This window comes from Rousettus aegyptiacus, unplaced genomic scaffold (genome assembly GCF_014176215.1).
Source record: "Rousettus aegyptiacus isolate mRouAeg1 unplaced genomic scaffold, mRouAeg1.p scaffold_m13_p_14, whole genome shotgun sequence".
Taxonomy (NCBI): Eukaryota; Metazoa; Chordata; class Mammalia; order Chiroptera; family Pteropodidae; genus Rousettus; species Rousettus aegyptiacus.
In genome coordinates, this window is record NW_023416289.1 from 24,896,244 (window position 1) to 24,919,086 (window position 22,843).

At 40.3% G+C, this 22,843-nt stretch overlaps 1 protein-coding gene across 1 annotated transcript in view; it reads left to right on the forward strand.

Moving 5' to 3' along the window:
- The first annotated feature begins 19,315 nt into the window (after positions 1 to 19,315).
- The window catches only part of HSD17B2 (hydroxysteroid 17-beta dehydrogenase 2), a 39,596-nt gene continuing 36,068 nt past the window's right edge, over positions 19,316 to 22,843 (forward strand). The window contains exon 1 of the mRNA XM_016165973.2: positions 19,316 to 19,630. Coding sequence (XP_016021459.2) covers positions 19,363 to 19,630 — 268 coding nt within the window. The 5' untranslated portion in view covers positions 19,316 to 19,362. The remainder of the gene's footprint in view (positions 19,631 to 22,843) is intronic.

Sequence of the window (22,843 nt, forward strand, 5' to 3'; positions counted from 1 at the left end):
CATTATTCATAATAGCTCCAAAGAAGAAACAACCCAAAAGTCCATCAATGAATGAACAGGTAAAATGTGGTAAATCCATACAAGTGGGGTGTTATTTAGGCATAAAAAGCAAAGAGGTACCGATACATGCTACAATAATGAATGAGCCTAGAAAACAATATGCTCATATTTTATTAGCCAGTTTCAGAAGCCAGTCACCAAAAAACCACATATCAACATGATTTCATTTATTTGAAATATCAAGTATAGGCAAATCCATGGAAATAGAAAGCAGACTGGTTGTTGCCAGTGGCTGGGAGGTTTATGGTGAAATGAGGAGTGGCTGCTAATGAATATAGCATTTCTCTTTGGGGTGACAAAATGCGGTGATGGTTGCACAACTCCGTGAATACTAAAAACCATTGATTTGTGTATTTTAAATGGGTGAATTGTATGATATGTGAATTATATCTCAATAAAACTGTTATTAAAAAAAGATTACACCTACCCACAATGTCTTTGTAATTTCAATGTTGTCTGAGTGAGAGAAGACGAGATGTTCTATCACTCCAGACATGCCCACAAAAATGCAGCATACGTGGCCAAATCAATACGAATAAACGTTTAGGAGCCCTTGCATTAAACACACAAGCGCAACTCTCTTGCTCCACCATCTCAGTGTGATAGGTTTGCCTCTCACCTTCCTCTTTTTATCAGCAAAAGGAGAAAAAGGTACAAACCAGGAGAGAAAGTGCTTTTGGATAATAAGTCGTTTTCAATTAGCTGCATTGGAAATTGAGAGTTGACTTGTATTAATTTTCATGATCAAATTACTTCACTTTGTTTCCCCTCTAACTGAGACAGTGATTTTATGCCAGGATTATTTTAGTCATTCTAATTATGCATGCATCAGTATTTAGTGGGTGTTTGCCTAGCCCCGCAGTGTGTCCGTATCTTCCTCCCTCAGAGACCATGGAAGTGCATATAATATGAATAGGTAGTGTACGGTGCAGACACGAAGCTCCTTTTATTTCTCCATCCTTGTTAGTAAGAAACATTCAGGTGGTGGTTCTTGAAAAGCATTGTGTCTACTATTCAGATGCTTCTACTAAACTAAAAGCATTTCTGGGAATGCAACGAGTTCGTTATATGGTACTAAGTGCAATTCTTGCACAGATGTTGCATTGGGGAATCGGTTATGTAAGACAAATTAAAACTTACCATTTGTTTATGGTGAGAAAAAATATGACTTCATGTTTCGGTTTACATAAATGTAACAGTACCTTTATGGTAATTATTTCATTTTCCCTTTGGCAAAGAACCTTTTCTCTCTAGTTGTAGGGTATTTGAATTTCTCTGTCGCTGATAGGACGGCTGTTTCTTTAACTAGCACTCACCAACTTATGCTCTGCCGCCTCCTCCTTCTCTTTCTTTTTTCACTTCATTTCTCCTCTCCATTTTTTTCCTTTGGCTCCTTTTTCTTTCATTCCCAGCTCCTAACTGGGTAAAACCCATGAGTCTACCTTCAGTCTTCTTTTCTTCTATTATCTACATTCTTCACCTAAAAGAACTCTAGTTCTCTTGGTTTCAACTCTGAACCCTGAGCTAATCACTCCAAAACTTGCCACTGGGATTTATTTATGGGGATGGTCCATTTATCTTAACCTAACTTCCAGAAGTGGATTCCTTACCTCCAGCAGTACCTGGCATTAGCTATATAATTTTGATACCTTCTTTCTTTTCCTTCATTCTCATATTAGTTTCATTTTGCCTGGCAAAGTCTCTGACTCATTATTTCTTTTTCTGTTTCTTCTGCTTTCACTCTATTTTCCTGACTAGAGTAACTAGAGTAACACCCCAGAGGATCAGCAAATTAATCTTGAAAGTCTGCAAGTTTTGATCATCTCTTAGATTACCCTGAGGCCAGACGGCAGGACTGCCTTCTTACTCCCTTCTTCCACTCCAAGGGTCAAAGAGGCGTTGCCCCTGCACCATTCCCCTAAGTCCTGTGGAATGAGATGAAGCTGAGAGAGAGCCTTCCGTAAGAGGACATGAAATGGGGCAATGCAGAGGAGGGTGTTGGGGTAAAAGGCACAACATGGCCCATGGGGATCTTGGGAATGTGGAAGAAGAGAGAGAGAAAGAGAGCAAAGGTTTCCTTTCTATCAGTGGGGTGGCTCTGTGGAGTGGCTGTTATTGTTTCACTCAGAGATATCTTATTTAATTGGGCAAACACAGAGTTGGGTAAATCAAAATAGTGTTAATTTCAACACAAATACAGTATTGCGAATGCAATATTTTTTCTAAAAGCTTTTAATATTATCATGTGTCTTAACTATTTTAAAACAACTTCATAAATGAAGGTTTACCTCATTCAAGTTTGGAAAATATTCACATTATTGACCAAGCTATTCCACACTGTCAAACCAATTCGCTAGCTCAAAGTATTTGACTTCTTTTTGAGTTATATGTTTTAAATTATATTTAATAGTCAGCTGTTAGAAAAAAATATGATTTCATGTTTCAGTTTACATAAATGTAACAGACTTTTACAGTAACTATTCCATTTTTGGTAGGTATATTGATTGATTAATTGTGGAGTTTGGTGTTGCTTTGGATTTGTTACTTAGATTATTTTTATGGGAAAAGTTAGAGCATGTTAAAGGGGAAGGAAATGGGGGCAGTGTGCATTGAGCAGGAAACCTTTGAGCAAGGACTCGTAGGAGGCCAGGCAATTGAGCAAGTGGATAGAGTGTCCCAAGAGAAGAGCAGGGCAGATGTGTGCCCCATGTGTCTGAGGAGCAGCTAGAAGACCTTTGTAACTAGAAGAGAGTGAATGAGGTGATGAAAGTCTGAGATGTGGTCCAAGGCTAGATGATCTGGCCTTGGAGCCATTAAAGGCTTTGACTTTTACTCTGAGATAAGGAGCCTTTGCCAGGTTTTCAGCAAATGAATGATATAATAAGACTAAGTTTATAAAGGGATTTCTCTGGACTATAAGGCAACAAGGGCAGAATCAAAGAGATCTAGTAGGAGATTGTTGTTGCCACCCAGGTAAGAGTTGATAGCTTAGACCAGATTAATAGTAGTAGAGTGGTCGAGTCATGAATATATTTTGAAGGTTGAGCCAGCAAGAATTCTTAATGGATTGGATGTGTGTTGAGCTAAAGAACAGAGTCAAGGGGAGTTCAATGTCTGTATTCTGTGCTATTAGAAGGATGAAGTTGCTCTCACTGAGATGGACAGGCCGCAGGTGAAATAAGTTTGGACCATGTAAGTTGGGAAATAGGAGTTAGAGCGAGCTGTGAGCTGGTAACTCTGTAAAATAGAGGGAAGGAAGGTTAGAGTCTATGGAACAATAAGGGAAGGAGAAGGTGTGTGTGTGTGTGGGGGGGGGGTGTTATAGAGAGAGTGAGAAAAGCTCAAGGAAGCATCTAAAAGATTGGTAAAACTCCACAGTGGTGGTGGTGAGGAGACCAAGGACCTTGTAAGTAGAGATTTCTTTCTTTCTTTTTTTTTTTTTTTTTTTTTACTGTTATATGCACTTTGGTGATTGCATTAGCTTTCTAGTGCTGCCATAACAAAATTACCAAAAACTCAGTGGCCTAAACTGTGCTGGCTAGAAAATTATTACTTGGCTATCAACTTAAAAACATAGGCTATTATCTGTGTGAACATAACATTCTAACAATAAGCTTTCTGCTTCTGTACCCCTGCTTACACACCTGCCTGAGGCCGATAAAGTTCTGTTTACGGACAGGAGCAGTTTCATGCAGGAAGGAAGAAGGTATTCTGGGGCAGCAGTCATAACTCCAACTGGCACCATCTGGTCACAGGCTCTTCCTCATAGGACTTCTGCTCAAAAGGCAGAACTCATCACCCTCACAGAGACACTAAGATGGGGAAAGGATAAGGCAGTCACAATATACACTGACAGCCAATACGCCTTTGCTGCTGCACATGTACACGGAGCCATCTACAAGGAAAGAGGGCTTCTGACTTCTGCTGGGAAGGACATCAAAAACAAGGAGGAAATCTTAGCCTTACTGAAAGCCATATGGATGCCTAAGGCTCTGGCTATTGTTCATTATAAAGGGCATCAAAAAGGGAATAGTCCTGAGGCTGAGGGAAACCAACAAGCTGATGCGGAGGCAACAACAGTAGCCGCAAAGCCAAGTGGGGCCCCCATCACATCTACTGACTCTTGTCCCTTACCCAGAATTGCCTCCATCGCCGACCTATACAGTGGAAGAGAACATATATTTTCAAGACAAGGGAGCCACTAGGAACCAACAGGGGTGGTTGACTACCACAGATGGAAATATTGGGCTCTCATGGGCCCTTGGAAGGACTCTTCTCTACCAACCACACCAGACCACACACCTAGGGCGAACTAAGATGCTCCAGAAGGGAGAAGAACTGCAGAGGAGATTGCCTCACGATGCCCGGCTTGTGCCCAAAGAGGGGGAAAATGAAGAACCAAGGCATAGGGAAAGAAGAACTAATCTAGAGGACTACTGGGAAGTCAATTTCACTGAGGTAACCCCGACTGTGGGGGACTACAAATATTTACTTGTTTTTATAGACACCTTTTCAGGATGGGTAGAGGCCTTCCTACCAGGAAAGAGACTGCCTTAGTAGTTACTAAGAAACTACTACAAGAAATCGTCCCTCGATTTGGTCTCCCTAGTACTTTAGGGTCGGATAACAGGCCAGCCTTCATAGCAAAGGTATCACGGCAATTAGCCAGCTACTTAAATTTACAATAGACACTCCACTGCGCCTACTGGCCTCAAAGTTTGAGCCGAGTAGAGCAAATGAATCGGGCCTTAAAAGAAACATTAGTCAGGTTAGGATTAGAAACTGATGGGACCTGGGTAGAACTTCTCCCCTTTGCTCTTCTCTAAGTCAGGTGTACTCTGTATATTAATGGATTCACCCCATTTGAAATTTTCTTTGGAAAACCTCCGCCTTTAGTACCTAGAATAGAAGATGAGAAAAAGGCAGAAATGCATAATCTTGTCTTACTTAAGTCTTTACAGGCCCTTCAAAGTGTACAGAAGGAGATTTGGTCCCGGGTTCATGCTGTCCACTCAGCCCCGGAGGATGGACATCCCCACCAGTTTCAGCCTAGGGACTCTGTGTGGATCTGGAAGTTCACTTCCAAGGGACTAGAACCCAAATGGAAAGGATCCTTCACTGTCTACCTGATGACACCCACTGCAGTTAGAGTAGACGGTATCTCATCATGGATTCATCAGTCCCACGTGAAGGCAGCATGAGAGTGGACAGCTCAGGAAGACGGGCCCTTAAGACTAAGACTCAAGCATACATAAGTCTAAACCTCTGTCTCTTCCTTTTTTCCTCTTTAGCCCAGGCATTTGACCAGCCACAACTAGAACCAGAAGTATTAATAACTTTGCTCATGACAATACACAAGGTCTTAAATAAGGCCACCCCGGACATAGGACAAAATTGCTGGTTGTGCCTAAAACCCCCTTACTATGTCGGGGTAGGAACTCCCCTAAATTTAACTAAGCTTGGCAGGCTAGAACTTCAAGTCGATTCTCTAGCAGAAGTAGTCCTCCAAAATAGAAGAGGTTTAGATTTATTATTCTTAAAACAAGACAGATTATGTATGGCTCTAGGTGTAAACTGTTGCTTCTATGCCAATACCTCTGGAGTAATTAGAGAAAGTTTGCGACTAGTACAGAGAAATTTAGATGCCAGGTGAAAGACAGAGACTAGAATCAAATATCTGGTTTCATAGGATGTTCAATTGGTCACCATGGCTAACAACCCTTCTTTCTGCTGTAGCTGAATCTTTAATCCTCCTCCTCCTCTTGCTAACTTTTGGCCCATGTTTTCTTGATTTCTTGTTTACATATATAAAGAAGAGAATTAATTCTATTAAACTTTTAGTATTAAAAAAAATGGAGGCTATGAACAAATTCCACATGAAGAATCAAGAATTTGATTTTCTGCTAAGGCCAGTGGAGAATGTGCTGGCTGGAAAATTACTGCTTGGCTATCACCAGGGAACGTAGGCTATCGCCCATAGGAACATAACATTCTAAACCATAATCTTTCTGCTTCTGTACTCCCACTTGCACACCCGACCTGTGGGTTGGCAATGAATAGAAGAAAAATAGACTTTTGTGTTTAGACAGAATAAAGAATGGGATTTGGGGCTTAAAAACTCTGTACCTCTACATTTCAGGGCTGCTTAATTTGGGGTCTGCATACCCCTGGCAGATGCAACTGGCTGAATAAAGAGTGTGTTTCCTATAACTCACTGAGTTCTGGTGGTCTGTGTGTCTTTCGGGGGCTGGCAGCTACAACACTTTCACCCACCACACTGATGTAAATGCGTTTTCCCTCTGCTCCATTTCTTCCACCCCAACACCCAAACCAAAAGGTAAGAGGAACTTTGATAAAGTTGACTTTACTGCTATAATATTCATTTTTTTAAACAGAAAAGAGAGGTTGAGTTTTACACCGAGTTCAAAATGAGTGACAGAAGTGGTGATGAACAAGAGGTAGAAGAATCTAAGATGCTAGGTCTCTAGGACCTTGAAGAAAACTTGGCAAGGCTTTGATGTCCCTAGGCCATGGGATTGGGAATTTGAGCCAATCTTATCTGAATCCCAAAGTTTAGAAAGTTCCAGCTCATATCTGGGTTATAATGACATAAAATGTGTTCTATTTTATAGCATGTTCTTCTTGCTCAAAAAATATTGCAAACACTTTTTCAAGTCATTAAATATTCTTCAACAACATGATTTTTAATGGTTGTACGGTAGTCCATCAAATGAAAGTACTGTAATTTATATAGCAAATCCTTTATGGTTAGCCATTTAGAATGTTTCCATGTTTTACGTATGATAAATAACACCAAAATGAACAACTTTCTCTATAAATCATGGTGTACATCTTTGATTATTTTCAAATGGGCTCATTTTAAATAACGATGAACAATTTTATGATAGCAATTTCTGCTCATTGTTTTCTTTACCAACTAAAAATTTTCCTTCAGGCAAAATAAAAAGTGGAAAAGTTCCTGGAACATCTGGCTTATGGTGTAATTTACTTTTGGTATTCAGCTGTGCTTCCAAATTTTGAAATGTCTTCTTTCTAATAAACTCATTCTAGCTTTAATCTCCCTTCTGGAGATACAGATGCAATTGTGTTTCTTTCTGTGAACCTTTGGGGCAGGAGCCACGACTACAGGAGAGAAGCCATGCCAAATTGTGCATTGGTTGCCTTCAGCTCCTATTTCTCAATTTGTAAGTTCCAAGAAATCAGGGCAAAACTGAAAGAATTACATTGCAGGAATTTTTGAGACCCAAAAGATTCTGTGATAATGACAGCCATTGAAAACTCTAATATGCTAGCTATTTACATAGATTATCTGTATAACCAATATGAGGTATGAATTATTATCTCACTATTGGTAAGAAGACTGTGGCTTCAAGCAGAGATGGAAGTTCACAGTCAAGTAAGTAGCAAAGTTGGATTTTTTACCCATGGTTTGTCTATTCAAATCCACCACGTTGTCTGTTAGTGGGGCTCCCATGTTTTTGAATTTTAAACACTGGTAAGATTTGAGGAGATATGTAGCTTGTCAACTTTTAATTTTGCAAGGTAAGGGCATCAAAACAGAAACAACAACTAAACTGTGATATTCTATCACTATTATTTCATACATGAAGATATTTTAATGCCAAAAAGAGAGAAAGGTTATAATCTTCAAAGACAATCCTTTAAATTAAATTAATTCAGTCTGAAAATGCTATACATTGTCCTTCTTGATGACCAGCATCTCGCATGGACCAGTATAAAGTGGGCACTATCTCTAGACTACATTTAACAATTTCTCCCAAAGTCATTTTTCCTGCCTTGATGGAATGGTTGCTCTGGCTTGGCTGACAATGCAGACATAGCAACAATACAGACACATGTAGGAAAAAAGACAAATTAATAGAAGCAATCCAAGTATGAGTAACATTTTTTTTTACCACGTCCCCCAGGATTTGAACCAGTGTGTTAATAGAATGCCTAGGCTTGGAGTTGGATCACCGAGGGCATTTACTTGAGTTTTCATGTGTGTTACTTGAATCGGGAAGTCTTCATCTATGAGTAGGACACTCATTCTCTTATCGTCAGATGTTAATGGAGCCATTGCCTTGGGAATCTGGCCAAGGTGCGTAAACTAGACATGTTGGGCAGGGGAGGTGGTGTTTTTGGCATGAAGAGCATAGGGGCAGGGATGTGCCACAACGGGACCCATACTTTCTCCCCTCTTTCAACAGTGTATGTACCGGTTTATGTATGCAGAGCATCTCCATGGGGCCCTAAGGCATTAGGGCGATAGGGTCCCATGTGAGACTGAGCAACTAATTTCTCCCCACACGTGGGTGTGAGTTAACTGACCCATCCTAGTGGAATGTCCCATTGTGGATCCCAGTAAATGGCCCCTGTTCCAGAGACATAGAGCTTGGTGCCCTAGTTATTATAACCCATTGGTCCTTGAAACATCAGAGCTATTGCTGTGTCTTCTGTTTTCTACAACTTTGCTGTATTGGATGCCTAAGTCTGAGTTCCTAAGTTGGCAGATGGAATAACAGGCCCCACAGATTGGTCATTTAAATGTATTAATGCTTGGGAAATACCTTTGTCCAGCTGGCCAATGTAGGTTTTCCAGTTAGTAATTTTATTTATGGCTTAAGGATACCATTTCTAAGTCTCGCCAGCCCAGCTGCTTGTGAGTTATAAGGGAGGCAGAACCCCCATTCAATATCATATTTTTTTGTCCACTCTTATATATCATGTCTTTTGAAATGGGACCCCAACCACTATCTATTTGATGGAGGTACCCAGACATATTATTTAGCTTGTCAAGTCCCTTACTAGTCAGGAGCTTTGGTGAATAGAGAGACTCAAACTAGGGCCTTCGTTGACTCCAGAGCTGCTGCCCTTAGCTTAAAATTCAGCATCTCCTCTTTGGCTCTCCTTTGTGCTTTCCTACTCAGGTGCTCACTTTTTTTCATGTACCTAACCTGCAGTGTCTATTGAGGTATCAGTTGTTAAGCAGGTATTTTTTGCCAAGGCATCTGCTTTCAGATTACTTGGAGGTATAAACACCTTACGGTCAGGAACTGGTATACAACAAGATATGCCTCAGGCTCTTGCAAGTGAGCCCAGTTATCTTGTCACATCTCTTATCCCCACAAAGGTTTGCTCATGATGATCCACCCTCGACATCCCATTGTCCAAGCTACATAGTCAATACTTTTATTAGAGTGGCCCAACTGTCAGAACTGGGTCAGAGGCCAAGGTTTACGTGTGATTACCAATCAGAACACTCTTAATTCAGCCTATGGATACTGTGATTTATTCTTGTTTTCACTAAGATAGTATCAGTGGATGGTCGAATGGTAACTCTTATTCAGGTAGGTGGATGTCCATGGCTAGAGCCACTAGTGGCTCTAGATGGCTAGAGCCATCAGGCTCCAGCCAGAGTTTCACCTATTTCTTTTCTGGAGGTTGAAGGAGCCAATACAGCAATAGGCACAGGCGCATTTGGAAGGTATTCCTCTCTTGTAAATAGGCATGCCATTTAGTCAATATAGGAGTCTAAGCTGCAGCAGAGGCCAATGTGTAGAGCGTGTTGTCTATCTGCCCCTTGATGGGAAAGGAAGTTCTTACTGTAACTGACTTTTTTTTTAGTAAGAGTCTCCACCTGCAGGAGTGCTGTGCACACTGCCAATAATTGCTCTTCTATTGGAGTGTATCTGATCTGCCCCCTTTGATAGTTGGGAGCAAAAGCCAATGGGCACTTAGTCCTTTTTTTTTTTTTTTTTAAATTCCATAATGCCCAGCCCATACCTTCTGGGGTTACTGAAACATCTAATTTAAATGGCTTTCCCACCTGGGAGATCCCAAGAGCTCTAATCTGTTTGAATAGCATTATTTTTAAATTAATTTTCTTGAGCAGCATTTTCAAAGGCAGGCTATTGTTTGGTTCCCCATCCCATATATATCCCTTCTTAACTAGGTGATATAATGGGTATCTTAACTAGGCATTATGTTAAATGGGCATTAAAGTTCACCAATACCCCAGGATTCCCAGAAAAGCCTGTACTTTTTTTACATTACTTGGTAATGTGACAGTTTATGACTTTGTCTGTGATGGTTATATGACTCCCAAAAACCTTACTACAGTGACTGGACCTTGGATTTTTTGTAGCTTCACTGCCCATTTTCTCTGCCATATGTGGTCCAGTAAAGCCTGCAAGGTTTTCTGTAGCAGAGGCAAATCTGCAAATCTTCACAGGTTAGCATTACGTCATCAATATAATGAGCCCATTTCACAGAGGTTGGGAAGGAAAACAGTGACAGGTCCTGAGCCACTATCATATGGTATATGATGAGGCTAGGTATATAGCCTTAAGGGAGCTCTTGGAAGGTATACTCCAAGTGGGAAACACATTTTCTAATGCGTTCATTGTCACTCTGAGTGCATCAGCCTTGAGACAAATAAATGTTTCAACCTATCCAGAAAATATACATACAACAACAAGAATGTTTTGATAACCCATACTAAGGAGCAGTTGAATGAAGCTCAATTAAACACACGATGGTAAATGAAGGAAAGCAAAAATGGGAAAATGGGGTTTGTTAGGGAGTCTAAAAGAACCACATTGGGTTTCCCATAGCCCCAATTACTTACTTACAACCGTTGTTTACACATCTTAATTCCTCTGATTCAGGAGCAGACTGTCGTTATGTTATAAGGACACTAAGATGGTAAAAGTCTGGCAGTGAGGGGTTGTTTCTGCAGAAAGAGAATGAACTTTATCCACCTATGGCATCATTTTAATGGTGGAAATCTTATGTCAGACATCTCAGAATTCCAGGAATTTCACATTATTTTTGGAACACATAATATATATAAATATAACATAATGAAGACTCAATGTTATTTTATCTGACAATGTTCTCCCATGTAATTTCAACACATGAGACAAGTCTAGTTAGTGTAATACTTCTCTTTTAGAAGGAAAGGAAATAAATCTTCTGAGAAATTCCAGGGCCCTCTGGAACAGCCTAAAGCCATTTTCATATCAAGAAAAAGACTATAATTTTGCATCAGCACACTTTTGACATTTAAATTCATGTACTTAATTAAATTCATTCCAGTCTTATTTAGCTTGACCACACAAAATTTCCTTTCTCAAGATACCTTTTCACAAAACATTTACAATTTACTTTCTACATTCAGGTTTTATCCTATTTTTCCCTCTTTCCCATTCTGAAACAATCAACTTCACTTTAGGAAAAAACTACTTTCCTTCCCCTTGAAAAACAAAACAAAACAAAATAAAAATACCATCTTCATCCTTTATATCGTTTTTATTAAAACATATTCTTTGATTGAACTTAAAGTTGTTCTCATTATTGTTTGATTAATTTAACTTGACTTATTATTTAACTTGACTTGCAAAATTTTCAGGTTTAAAGTTACCAAAAGATTTTGGGAAAACTATTTTTAAGTACATATACTACGTGTATAATATACATGCATAAACATACAGACAAACACAGACAGAGATCAAATAGATTTTATTTTAAAATACTAGCTTTTATTTTTTAGGCAAAATAATACAACACTCAAGAGAAAAACTGGATCCAAAATATGCTTCTGGCATATGAAGTTTTGTTCAAAAGCTTTGCATGCTGTATGAATTCCTTTAATGTTGTTTTAAAAATCAGTTTATGGTTGGAGGGCTTGGTGAAAAGGGTGAAGGGATTAAGAAGTACAAATTGGCAGTTACAAAATAGTTATGAGGATGTAAAGTACAGCATAGGGAATATAAGCCAATAATATTATAACTATGTATGGTTCCAGGTATATATTGGACTTATCAGGGGATCACCTCATAAGTTACATAAGTGTCTAACCACTATGTTGTACACCTGGAACTAATATAATATTGAATGTCAACTGTAACTGAAACAATTAGAAAAATTATAATCAATCAAAGAGTGCATTCTATTCTTTTTGGGAGGTTTGAGATCCCCTCTTTTAAGGATTCCCTTTCTGGTGGACTTGTTGACATATGCAAACAAAAGAAAATGGAAAGCAAGTGTTCATAATTAAGTTGGAAAGCTTGAAAAGTAAACAGAGCAGCTTCAGAAAGCCTGAATTTAAAAGGGGTAGATTTTCATAGAGGAAAATGGTGCTGGAGGCGGAGCTTAAGCACAAGGTGATGGCTGCCACGCCTCAGGAGATAAAGAAGTTGGGGAAGGGGAAGAAGGAGCCTCAGATGCCATTTCACTTCTTTCTGTTTTTCATGTGCCTTGGGGTTAATTTAAAGTCTTGAATACTTAAAAAGCTTCAGGTACCACTTAAACAGATGAAACGGAAACCTTATGGCTTCCATATAAGACCTTTCCTCCTCCTTTCCCCTTTATTAGCCAGTCCCAGTGTCGAGTTGTAGACATTCTATTATCTTTCTTCATTTCAGCTCTTCCTCTAGCTTTATAACCCTGACATCTGCATCTAACTGAATGTTAGTGGCTGGCCGAACCACCATTAAGAGGGGCCACGGGCTTTTCCTTCCCTGCCACGGTACATGATGTGCATTACCTCAAACAAGTGCATAAGATCAGCCAGCATTTTTGGGGCCTCCACATACTTACATGGTGGTACAAATAATTTAGCACACAGGCCACCCCTCCCCACATGTATGTAGATAGCCAGCTTGGATTTCCCCTTTGGACACTTCTTTTTTAAAGCCCATTGTCCACTTTCCTAGTTGGCTTGCTAATTGTTGGGAAAAATTTCCTCGGGCCAAAAGACCAAATGAAGAGGCTAAGAACTCTATTATTACATTTAGAGTTAAGAGAACTTACATATGAGGCACATCCTTGGTGGCATTGAGAAGCCAAGGGTATCCTCTGCATCATGAAGCAGGGACTAAGGGGTGGGGCAAGGCAGGATAGTGGGGTATAATCTGCCCCCGATAAGGGGAAAATGGCTATCATGCTTTCCTGGAGCAGGAAACAGCATGAACCAGGGGAGGGGCCAATCAGACAGTCTCTGAGAGGATTTAGGGGAAGGAACCTCTGTTCTACCTGGATCTAGCTAGAATATCTGGCAGTGGTCCTGCAATGGAATAGTTTTTCCTCTACACATAGGCAGAAATATTTTTATACATGTTGATTCCTTAATGTCTTCATGAGAAGTAGAGCTATATAGATGGAGAACCCTTGTAAATATACAAATGGATAAATCAAAATAGAACTGAGGGATCTTTAAGCTGGCCCTTTACTAATACTATTGTTCCGATACACAATGTAAGGGAGGCAAAACGATAAGTTCATGAGTACACTTTACTTCCTTAGTGACACTTAAATCCCTCAAGGACAAGGAAGGGTCTATACCTCTAATTACTGGCACTGAATGGACACAATAAATAATTGATGAACCAGGAAATGGACTAAAAGCCAATTACTACGTCAATCTGCTACTGCTTAATTTCAGTAGATCACCCCACCTCATCCCCTTTGCTTCATTCTTGGACTTATGGTCCTAAGTACTCATAAAGGCAAAGGTGGTTTGTATATGGTCTCCATGGATAGGTTGTAGGAAAGGTAATGAAAAACAGATTAGGATGATCTTAGAGCTGCAAATAAGATTAAGGTTCCTGAAGTCAATCATTATTCCAAGAGAACTCTGGACCTGACATTGCACCAAATACTTGACCAGCACTGAACACACATAATCCCCCTAAGAACACAATAAGGGAAATATTATCTCCAGTTTACAGACTACAGAGCCCAAGGAAATTCTTATCAGGGGGACTCAAGAGCTGTAATAGAGCAAAGATGGAACACACATCAGCCTTTCACATACACAATGCACACACATGTATAAATACTCACACACATACACATAGACACCTCCTATGTACACATGTGCAATCTCATATATACTCACGCCTATACACATGTGTGCATACATGTAATCACATATATCCACATGCATATGCACACACACCACAGACACTAACACCCCCACACACATGACACAGTCATATGCATACACACCTACATGTGTATACACATGTGCACTTATACACACATACACCCCCATAGACACATACTCACACACACACACACACACACAGAGCAAGAGCCCAGGTTTTACACCAAATTCTGATGTACGTTGTCCTTTGACTCTGGTCAAGTATTGTTCCCTCTCTGTTCCACAGGTTCCTCACTGTAAATTTAGATAAATCAACGATCATCTGATTTTGTGTTCAGGTGCCTTGGGGATGGCTCAGCAATGATAGAAAAGCCCAGCATGATGGTTGCCTAGGCTCACCTTGGCTTCCACCAAGACAGTTAAACTTTGCTTTGTTTCACCAGTTGCTATTCCACTTAATTATTTCATTTGCACAAAAGGGTCTATGGCTTAAAAAATTTGCAAACAAGCAGACTGCAGAGTCCTGGAGAGAGAGTCAGCCAGAGAAAGCTCTCCAGGGACAGGCAGGGTCCAGGAGTCTCATGAGCAGTGATGGTGAGCAAGCAATGCTCTTGGCATTCCTCGTACAGCTCACTTTATTGCCCAGCCCCTCGGCTTCCAGCGAAAGTCTGTTATACACAAGAGCCTTGTCTCACTGGTGTTGTGAGAAACTGTGGGACAGGGAAGTTAAGGGAAGTGCAGCCTGTCCCAATTCATTCCTCTGCTGAAGCCAGTGTGGTGGTGGCTCTGTTGGGTGAAGAAAAGGTTCAGAGCTCAGCACTGGGCAGCAGCCCGAAAGGAACACCTGGGCCCAGGGGAAATGAATTGCTGGTAGGAACCAGACTTCTCTGGACCTGCTGGTAGCAAGAAAAGCTTTATGAGAAATGTAAATCCCCCCATATATTTAGAGATAATGTAGGGAGTTCTCTGTGAGGCATTAAGACTCCAGTCTTATAAGAGAAGAAAAGCCCCAGAAAGCCAGAGACTTGGGAATATTTGGGCCATTTATTTCTGTTGTACATAAAGCCATCAGAGTTGTAAAGACATTTCTAAATCTTTTTTACTGATATTACAAACCTCCTCGATAAGACAAGAACTACCTCATAATCTGTGCTTAAACAAAATTATTAAATTTAAAGAAAGGTGTGTATGTGTGTACGTGCGTGTGCGTGCATGTGTGTATGACTTTTTCCTCTTAGGTGTAGTTGTTGCTCCTTGCTGTGGTCAGTGCTGAGTACAGAAGGGGATGAAATATACATAAATATACACATATTATATTATAGATTATATTATATTAAAATTACATATTTTAATAAATTATATATAATATATAATGTTATATATTATATATAATGAATTATATATTAAGACAATATAATACATTATATTATAAATTATATATTATGGTAAATTATATAAATATATATATTTAATACTGTACTGAACTATTATGCCCCATTCTGGGTCCAACCTTCCTGGGGAGATATAAATAATTGGATCCCATTCTAAGAAAGGCCAGGCTGCTAATGTTGACATTAAAACATCCAAACCTATAGAAAATCTTTATAAAAGTTTATTCGAACTCAAACTGATGACAATTGCTGGGAAGCAAGATTCTGAATGCTCCTGAGAATGACAGTTTGCAGTTTCTTTTAGGCATTTGGAATTAAGGAGGGACATAAGATTAGATGAAGGCAGGGGAGAGCAAGGGATGGACTGAATTACAGGATACTTAACAAGATTATGTGTTCTCTTGAGGGTGGTTAGGCTTATTTCAAAGGTATCTTAAGCTAGATGCACAGAAACAATGAATGGGGCTTGCTTAAGACAAAGATAAACCTTTCACTAAAAAGTTATGTGCCTGGGCAAAGTACAGAATTATGAATTGACCTAAGTGCAGCAAAGGAAATAGGGTGTGGTGATGAAAGTTATTCAAGTTGGGTGGTGAAGAGGTGATATTTAAGCAGAATCTGAAAAATGATAAGGGGAAGAAGTGTGTGATGAATGGAATGAAGAAATAAATGAGTGAGGAGGAAGCTGGCAAGAACCTCTACCTCTGCCCAGGATATAAAGACCTTAGTCCTCGTAAGGCAGTGAGTGCTTCCAACAATGAGAAAAGTGGCTATTGTCCTGTCAGTGCCAGAAACAATGCAAGAATTATGTGGTTCGCCTTTAAAAACAACACTAGGGGCTTCCTTTATGGAGAGGAGGAAAACTGACTCTCAGGAAGGGATGGTAACTTGCCCAATACCTTACAGCTAGTAAAATGGCAAAGTCAAGATTCGAACTTGGTTTTGTGAGGCTTTAAAGCTCACATTCTTAACTGTGCACCTCCTTCCCCATCAGAGGGCAAGAACCATCCTCACCTAGACTTCCACTTCACAACAGCAGTCACCCCGTCCTTTGGAGCCCCAGAACTGAGCATCTAGGAAGCCACATGGGGTGTCACCAGGAGATTTGCTTCATCTCCAGTGCATGGGACCATCAAGAAACCCATGTAGATGTTTGGCCCCAACCCCAGTGTAGGTGTCACTGACAAAGTATTGAGGCCCCCAGAAAAGAGCTGTAACCACCCGGTAGCTTCACCTGGAAAGCAATCTGACACCAGGGCTAGTTTGTCTGAATCCTCCTGGCTGGTGAGACCAAGAGGCCTGTGAGAGGTACCTGCATCTGGGATGTGTGTGTCCACAGCTAATACAAGTAAACAGGGTGTGTGGAGGGAGGAAGATCTCAGGGCTAGCCAAAGGGAATTCCAGATTCTTTCCCCTAAGTTTCCTGGCCTGGAGCTGTCAGCCTCTCTTCACCTCAGATGTCCATGGGGCTCTGAGGGCAGACAAGAGGTGCCATGGTCCCATGAGAAAACCCCTAAATGACTTTGTCATCACTCCTTGCAGTCCCACAGAACAAGATGGTTCACACCTGGTTTTCCTTGGGTCTAGAGATAGCCCTGAACCCAGGTGGGCTCCCTTTATAGCTGAGCTGGCCAGGGACAGTGACTCACCAAAGGCTCACCTGAAGCGAGAGCCAGCTTCCCCCAAAGCACCATTAAACTTACATGGTGGGTACATTCCCTCCACAGCCCTGCCTCCCCAAGATCGTCTGTAATTGGTGTCCTCCCCGCTCCTCCTCCCTGCTCCTCAACTCATGCTAACTTCAGCCATGTTTTAGGACAAGTCAGTATTCCATTGGGCACTTAATTGTACTCCTCTTGTTCTTCCTGTGAGGGGAAGCGAAGTTTGCCATGCCAAAATGCGCTTTCTGAGATATTGATTATTTTAAGTTTGTCATTTTTGAGAAACAAAAGACCTCTGCCCTAAGCAGTTAAAAAAATTTAGAGGACTTGCTCAAGGTAGGGCAGTCTTATCATAGATAACTATAGTTAAATATGAACTAGTGTGTGACAGACAAGGAGAAACCCAAAGTCCTTTCGGTGTGCCATTGTTAAAGATGGTCCAGCAAACATTTATTTACCTAACATTTGCTCTTCCATCTCCATGTGATTTGCTTTCCTCTCCTTTGAAGTTTCAAATCACAATCCCCCTTTTCTCCTTAGCTCAAGATGACATATAAGCCTTAACTACCTGATATGTCCTGAAGTCTCATGTTTTTATAGAACTCCCACTTGTATATACATAATAAATTTGGTTATTTTCTCCTGTTAATCTGTCTCATGTTAATTTGGTTATTAGTCCAGGCAGAACACCTTAGAAAGGTGGAAATTTCATTTTTCCTCCCTCCAAACTGCCCTGTTTAAAAAAATACAAATTGCTGGCATTTATGAAGTTTCTTCTGGTGTTCCAGGCCGGGTGTGTTAAGTGCTCTACCTTGGTATTTTTATTATTTGACAGCTGCCTAGGGAGGTGAAGTCACTCGCCTAAAACGACCTAGTTAGTAAATGGCAGAGCTTAGATTGGATTTGAATATGAATAGTCTGACCTCAAAGTGAGAGCTTTCCTTATCAATTCTGCATCCCTTCTTGCCAGATGCCCGCAACACACAGGGCACACTGTAAGTCCCAGTGGCTCGGTGCCCTCTTGGGGCAATCAGCATTGTCGCTGGTGGTCAAAGAAATGATATAAGTTATCACAGCTCTGAGTGCTGGCTTTGACCCAGTAAGTCATGGGTGTGGGTCCAAATCCACTACTTACCATCTCTCAGCCTCTGTTTTCCTCTTTCTAAAGAGAGTGTAGTAATACCTACCTTGAAATGTTTCCTAGGGTTTAAATGAAGGTAAGGTGTGCACTAGTACATAACATACTGATTGTCTTTTATTTTTTGCCTAAGACAGGCATTAAAGTGGTTAAGAGCATAAAACTGTGAAACAAGGCTGCTTGACTGCACTGTTATGTGATCTCGGGCAAGTCTTTTAACCTCTCTGTGACTCGTGTTCTCAACCTATAAAATTACTATAATAATAGAAGCTACCATCATAAGGATATTGTACTCAAAGAGACTGAGCATATTGACTGATGAGTGTCAATTAGTTTAGAGATTGGCAGAGAAGGGGGTCTCAATAGAGAGCATGAATGGATAAGTAGCTATATATGGCACAAATAAGCACAAATAGATGTGGGCCATCATTAATTGTATGATCATTGTTGCTATCTCATCCTGGCATATCTCCCCTCTGGCAAAACCAAAGCACTTTTCATCTGACGTGAGTCTCTTCCTCTAGTTCTTTTTTCCCTCTCCATCCACCCTTCAGTCTGACTCAGGTGGGAGATGATGGGAGTCCTGCAGATATGGACAAAATCAGCGATGCCTTCCCCTTCTAGAATCAATCTTCTAAACCTCACTTGTTGCCTGAATTTACAAACACACAGACAGACACACATGCAGACACACACACACACACACACACACACACACACACACACACACACACGTCAGAAAAAAGACCAGACAGACGGACATGCCACAGGTGCCTAAGGAGAAGCGTGTTTTCCTGTAAGTTAGAGGTTTTGGAATTCACAGTTCAGATTGAATTCTGTCAATAGTTATCCAATTAGTTAGCTTTTTCAGAGATCATTAAAAGACTAATGAATATTTGTTGTGGGTGAGAATGCATGTGTGTCATGTGTGGTTGTGGGGGAGCAATCAAATAGGAAGAGCTGTGGTATTCATATCAAACGGTACACTGGTTTGAATTACCCACTAGGAAATATGTGCCTGTATGTGTATGATTAATCCAGCCTCATTCAAAGTGTGCTGGGGCTGCCTTCCTTCCCCTCCCCCCTGACCCCCCTCCCCTCCGCCCCTTCTTGCCTCTCTGTTCACATATACAAGGCTGCCTCCAGCCAGCATTTGCCCACTTGCTCTGAGGACGAAAAAGTGCAGTGGAGTCTCTGAGAATGAGCACTTTCTTTTCTGAGATGATGTGTCTCTGCCTGGCTGTCACCACAGTGCTGGGAGGACTAGTCCTTTGCAAACTCAAGAAGAGCCCAGGGCAGGTGGGAAGAAAGGTGATCTGCTTGGTAGGCGTCTTGGGAGGACTTTGCCTGCTCAGCCTGTCTCTCTTCTGGAGCTTGATCCTCTTTTCTCTGTCATGTTTCCTCATGTATATTTATTTATCTTATCAAGAGTTATTACCTGTGGATGCAAAGGTGGTGCTAATCACAGGTAAGCGGACGGCACTGCGACTCTCACTCAGGGCATGATCTGGTACCTGCTTTGTCTTAGTGGGACTTTTTCAAATTTGGTTTAAAAATCAAACACTTGGCATGAAACCACATCCCCAAGTGGGTTTCGCTGCATTCCTTTGGTTTGCTTTCTTCAGGAGGTGCACGTGAGAGGGACAAGGAAGATGAAGTGCACCTAAACCATGGTTTTGTTAATTTCCCAGGATAAATATTAATAAGCAAACCTGCAGTACTTCATGTGTTTCATTGTAGGTTTCTTTAGGCTTAAACGAAATTTTGTTGAGTTTAATGTTTGGTTGTTTTCTAGACTTTGGGTCTTATTCCCTAGATGCGCAGAGAAGCTGACAAAGCCAGGTTATTTTTGTACTCCGCTGTGTGAACATATTCAAAGGGCTCGCCAGGGCTGAAAACTTTGCAGTTTGCCTGGTTGTTGTCAAAACCATGTGTCTCCTCTGAACCTTTGTCTTCGTATCTGTAATTAGACTGGCAATGTTTCTTATTCGGATCAAACCGGCGGTGTGTCCTAAGCTGCCACTTTTTTCCTTCTTTTGTGTTTCTTTTTCCACTGCAAGTGTGAGGTCAAATTTAATTCCACAGATTCTAAAACTGGTTTGTTTGGTTGTGAGGTTTGAGCTTGGAAAGGGCTTTAATTAGGATTGCCTAGTATTATCCTAACCTAGAAGATCCTGCCAAAGTTAAGGATATCAGCTCCAGAATCATTTGCCAGCATGTCGTCACCCCACAGCCACCCCATCACCCCAAACCTGCTGAGGGTGAAGGCAAATATGGGGTATGGATTGAAACAAATGAGTTTTCCCAATTCACAGAGAAATGGAATATAAAGTGAGTAGTCTATTTTGCCTCTTTAATTCAACGATGAAATTCTTCTCTCAAAATAAAATGCAAGTTGGCACTTGTTGGAGTTCAGAAAAGCTGTGGAAAACAAGCTCTTTCTCTTACACACACGCACGTACACAAAACCACAAAAACAAACAGTTCAAAGGTAGAAAACCTAGTTGATCAATGGAATGTTTACCTACATGAATGTCTGGTATCACCTGGACCTATGCAGCTATAAGACTGAATGGGTTTTCTGCTGATTCGCTAGAATTCTCTGGGCAGGCGGGTGAAAAAAGTAACAGCAGTCTAAATCTTTCTGTTCTCTGTATACTAGTAAGTACCCATGGCCTTCAGAATAATTCCAGGTTGAATTTATTATTTGTACTTTTCCACTTGTGTGAAAAAAGACAAGACAATTAAGCATGTTTTTTTTAAAAAATAGCAATGCTATGGTTGACACTAAGAAGATATGATCTCCTGGAGGTTCAAGTATTCCTGGAAATCAATTTCAGGGAGCAGTACTTCTAAGGCTAAAAGAGTACTAACCCTTAGGATGCACTAAGGCAAACTTCAAGGTAACTGAGAAAACAGGAATCCTCTATTGCTTGTTTATCTTGTCAGTGTTCTTTATCCTCTATTTTTGCAGCTGTAGACAAGCAGAAATGCTTACAAAACACACACCTCCATTGGTTAGCCCCCATCAGCCATCGAAATGTCTTGATTTATGTTAGAGGTATGTGAAATAACTGATTAAATTAGGCAACTCAAACCCGTTGACTAATCTTTCAATGAAATGCTTAGCAATTAGAAAGCTGAGAATTAAGAAAGGAACTACATACAGTTTTGAGTGACTAAAACGTACTTTTCAGGTTCTTTGTAATTTTAATGAGGAATGCCATAAGTTCAGTATGACTCTGGAGAAGGTTTCAAGGCCTTTGTACTAAATGGAAAATTTTTAAATGAATTCATTTAGTTAGATCAAAACTCATTAAAAAATAATAAGGTGCCATGACTTGGAATAATCTTTTTGTCAGGCGGACTTGTATTATAAATTGTTACACATTTTAGTGTATGGAGGCGGGAGGAGCACTGGGAGAAATTTGACGATGTACATTAAAAGCCAAAAATATTATTCCTTTATCAATAATTCAGGATTTGGAAATTTCTCTTAAAGAAATAATCTGAAATAAGGTCAAAGGGTTCATGTCAAACAAAATGGCATATTCACAAAGTTGTTCAGCGCACTCTTATTTAAAATAATGAAATACCAAACGCAGTCAAAATTGTGACAAATTACAGCACATCCTCTAAGTGGAACAAGGAGCAACCATTAAGAATGAAAACCACAGGATCTTGTTACACCATGCAAAACTGCTCTAAAGGAAAATATGCAGGAGATCCAGGTGTGTGAGCGAGATGTAACCATGTCATATGATTAAAAAAAAAATGGGGCCCTTGAATGTTTCCCCCCTAGACGTTTCCCCTAGAATTTCTCTAATGGAGTCACATTACTTACATGATAAAAATATTTTTAAAAGGGATCACATTAAAAGGGTAAAGTTCATTTTAGTGTCTATTTAATTATGGACCCAGGTGTAGGACAATTATGAGGACAAGTTCAAAAAAGTAACTTATTTTCTTTGAGTCGTTTATTTCATTTTGCTAAGATATACAAAGGCCTTTTGTCTCAGAGACATATAATTATAGTAAGAAGAAATAAGCAAGCACAGAGCATTTGAACACCTATTTGTCTTCAAGTTACCCGAAGCTTCCGGGGTTTTTGAAATGACTAAAATTAATGAAGAACAGGCCTGTATGACTGCAGTAGAATCTTAAGCAGGACAAGGTGGAAAAAACTTTGAAGTCTGACAGGCTTGGGTTTGAATCCTTCATTTACCTTGCCTTAGGCTGGGTTCTCCAGAGGCAGGACTTGAAATGAAAATTTGTGTTTGCGGGAGAGGAAGAAACTTTCCTCTACCCTTATTGTTCTTTCGGCTGGTCTAATAATCAAATCTATGTGAGACAGATTTACACGAGAAAATAACCAAATTTAATTACATGTGTACATATTGGAGGGAAAAAGTGGTGAAGAGGGAAGAACATCTCATTCTGCCACTTTATATAACTTTTTTTTCAACCAATCATCTCTCAATGCCTGAACGTCCTTTTTGGGATCATCTGTTTCCTCTACTGTGGTTGTTTGAATAACCCCGGTGATGGAAAGCTCACTACCTCTTCAGGGAAAACATCTTACTTTTATATAATGCTAATAGTTGTAAATATTTTCCCTACGATGAACCAAAATATGTGCTCCTGGAATATCCATCAGTGTATTAATTGTGCCCTTAGAAGT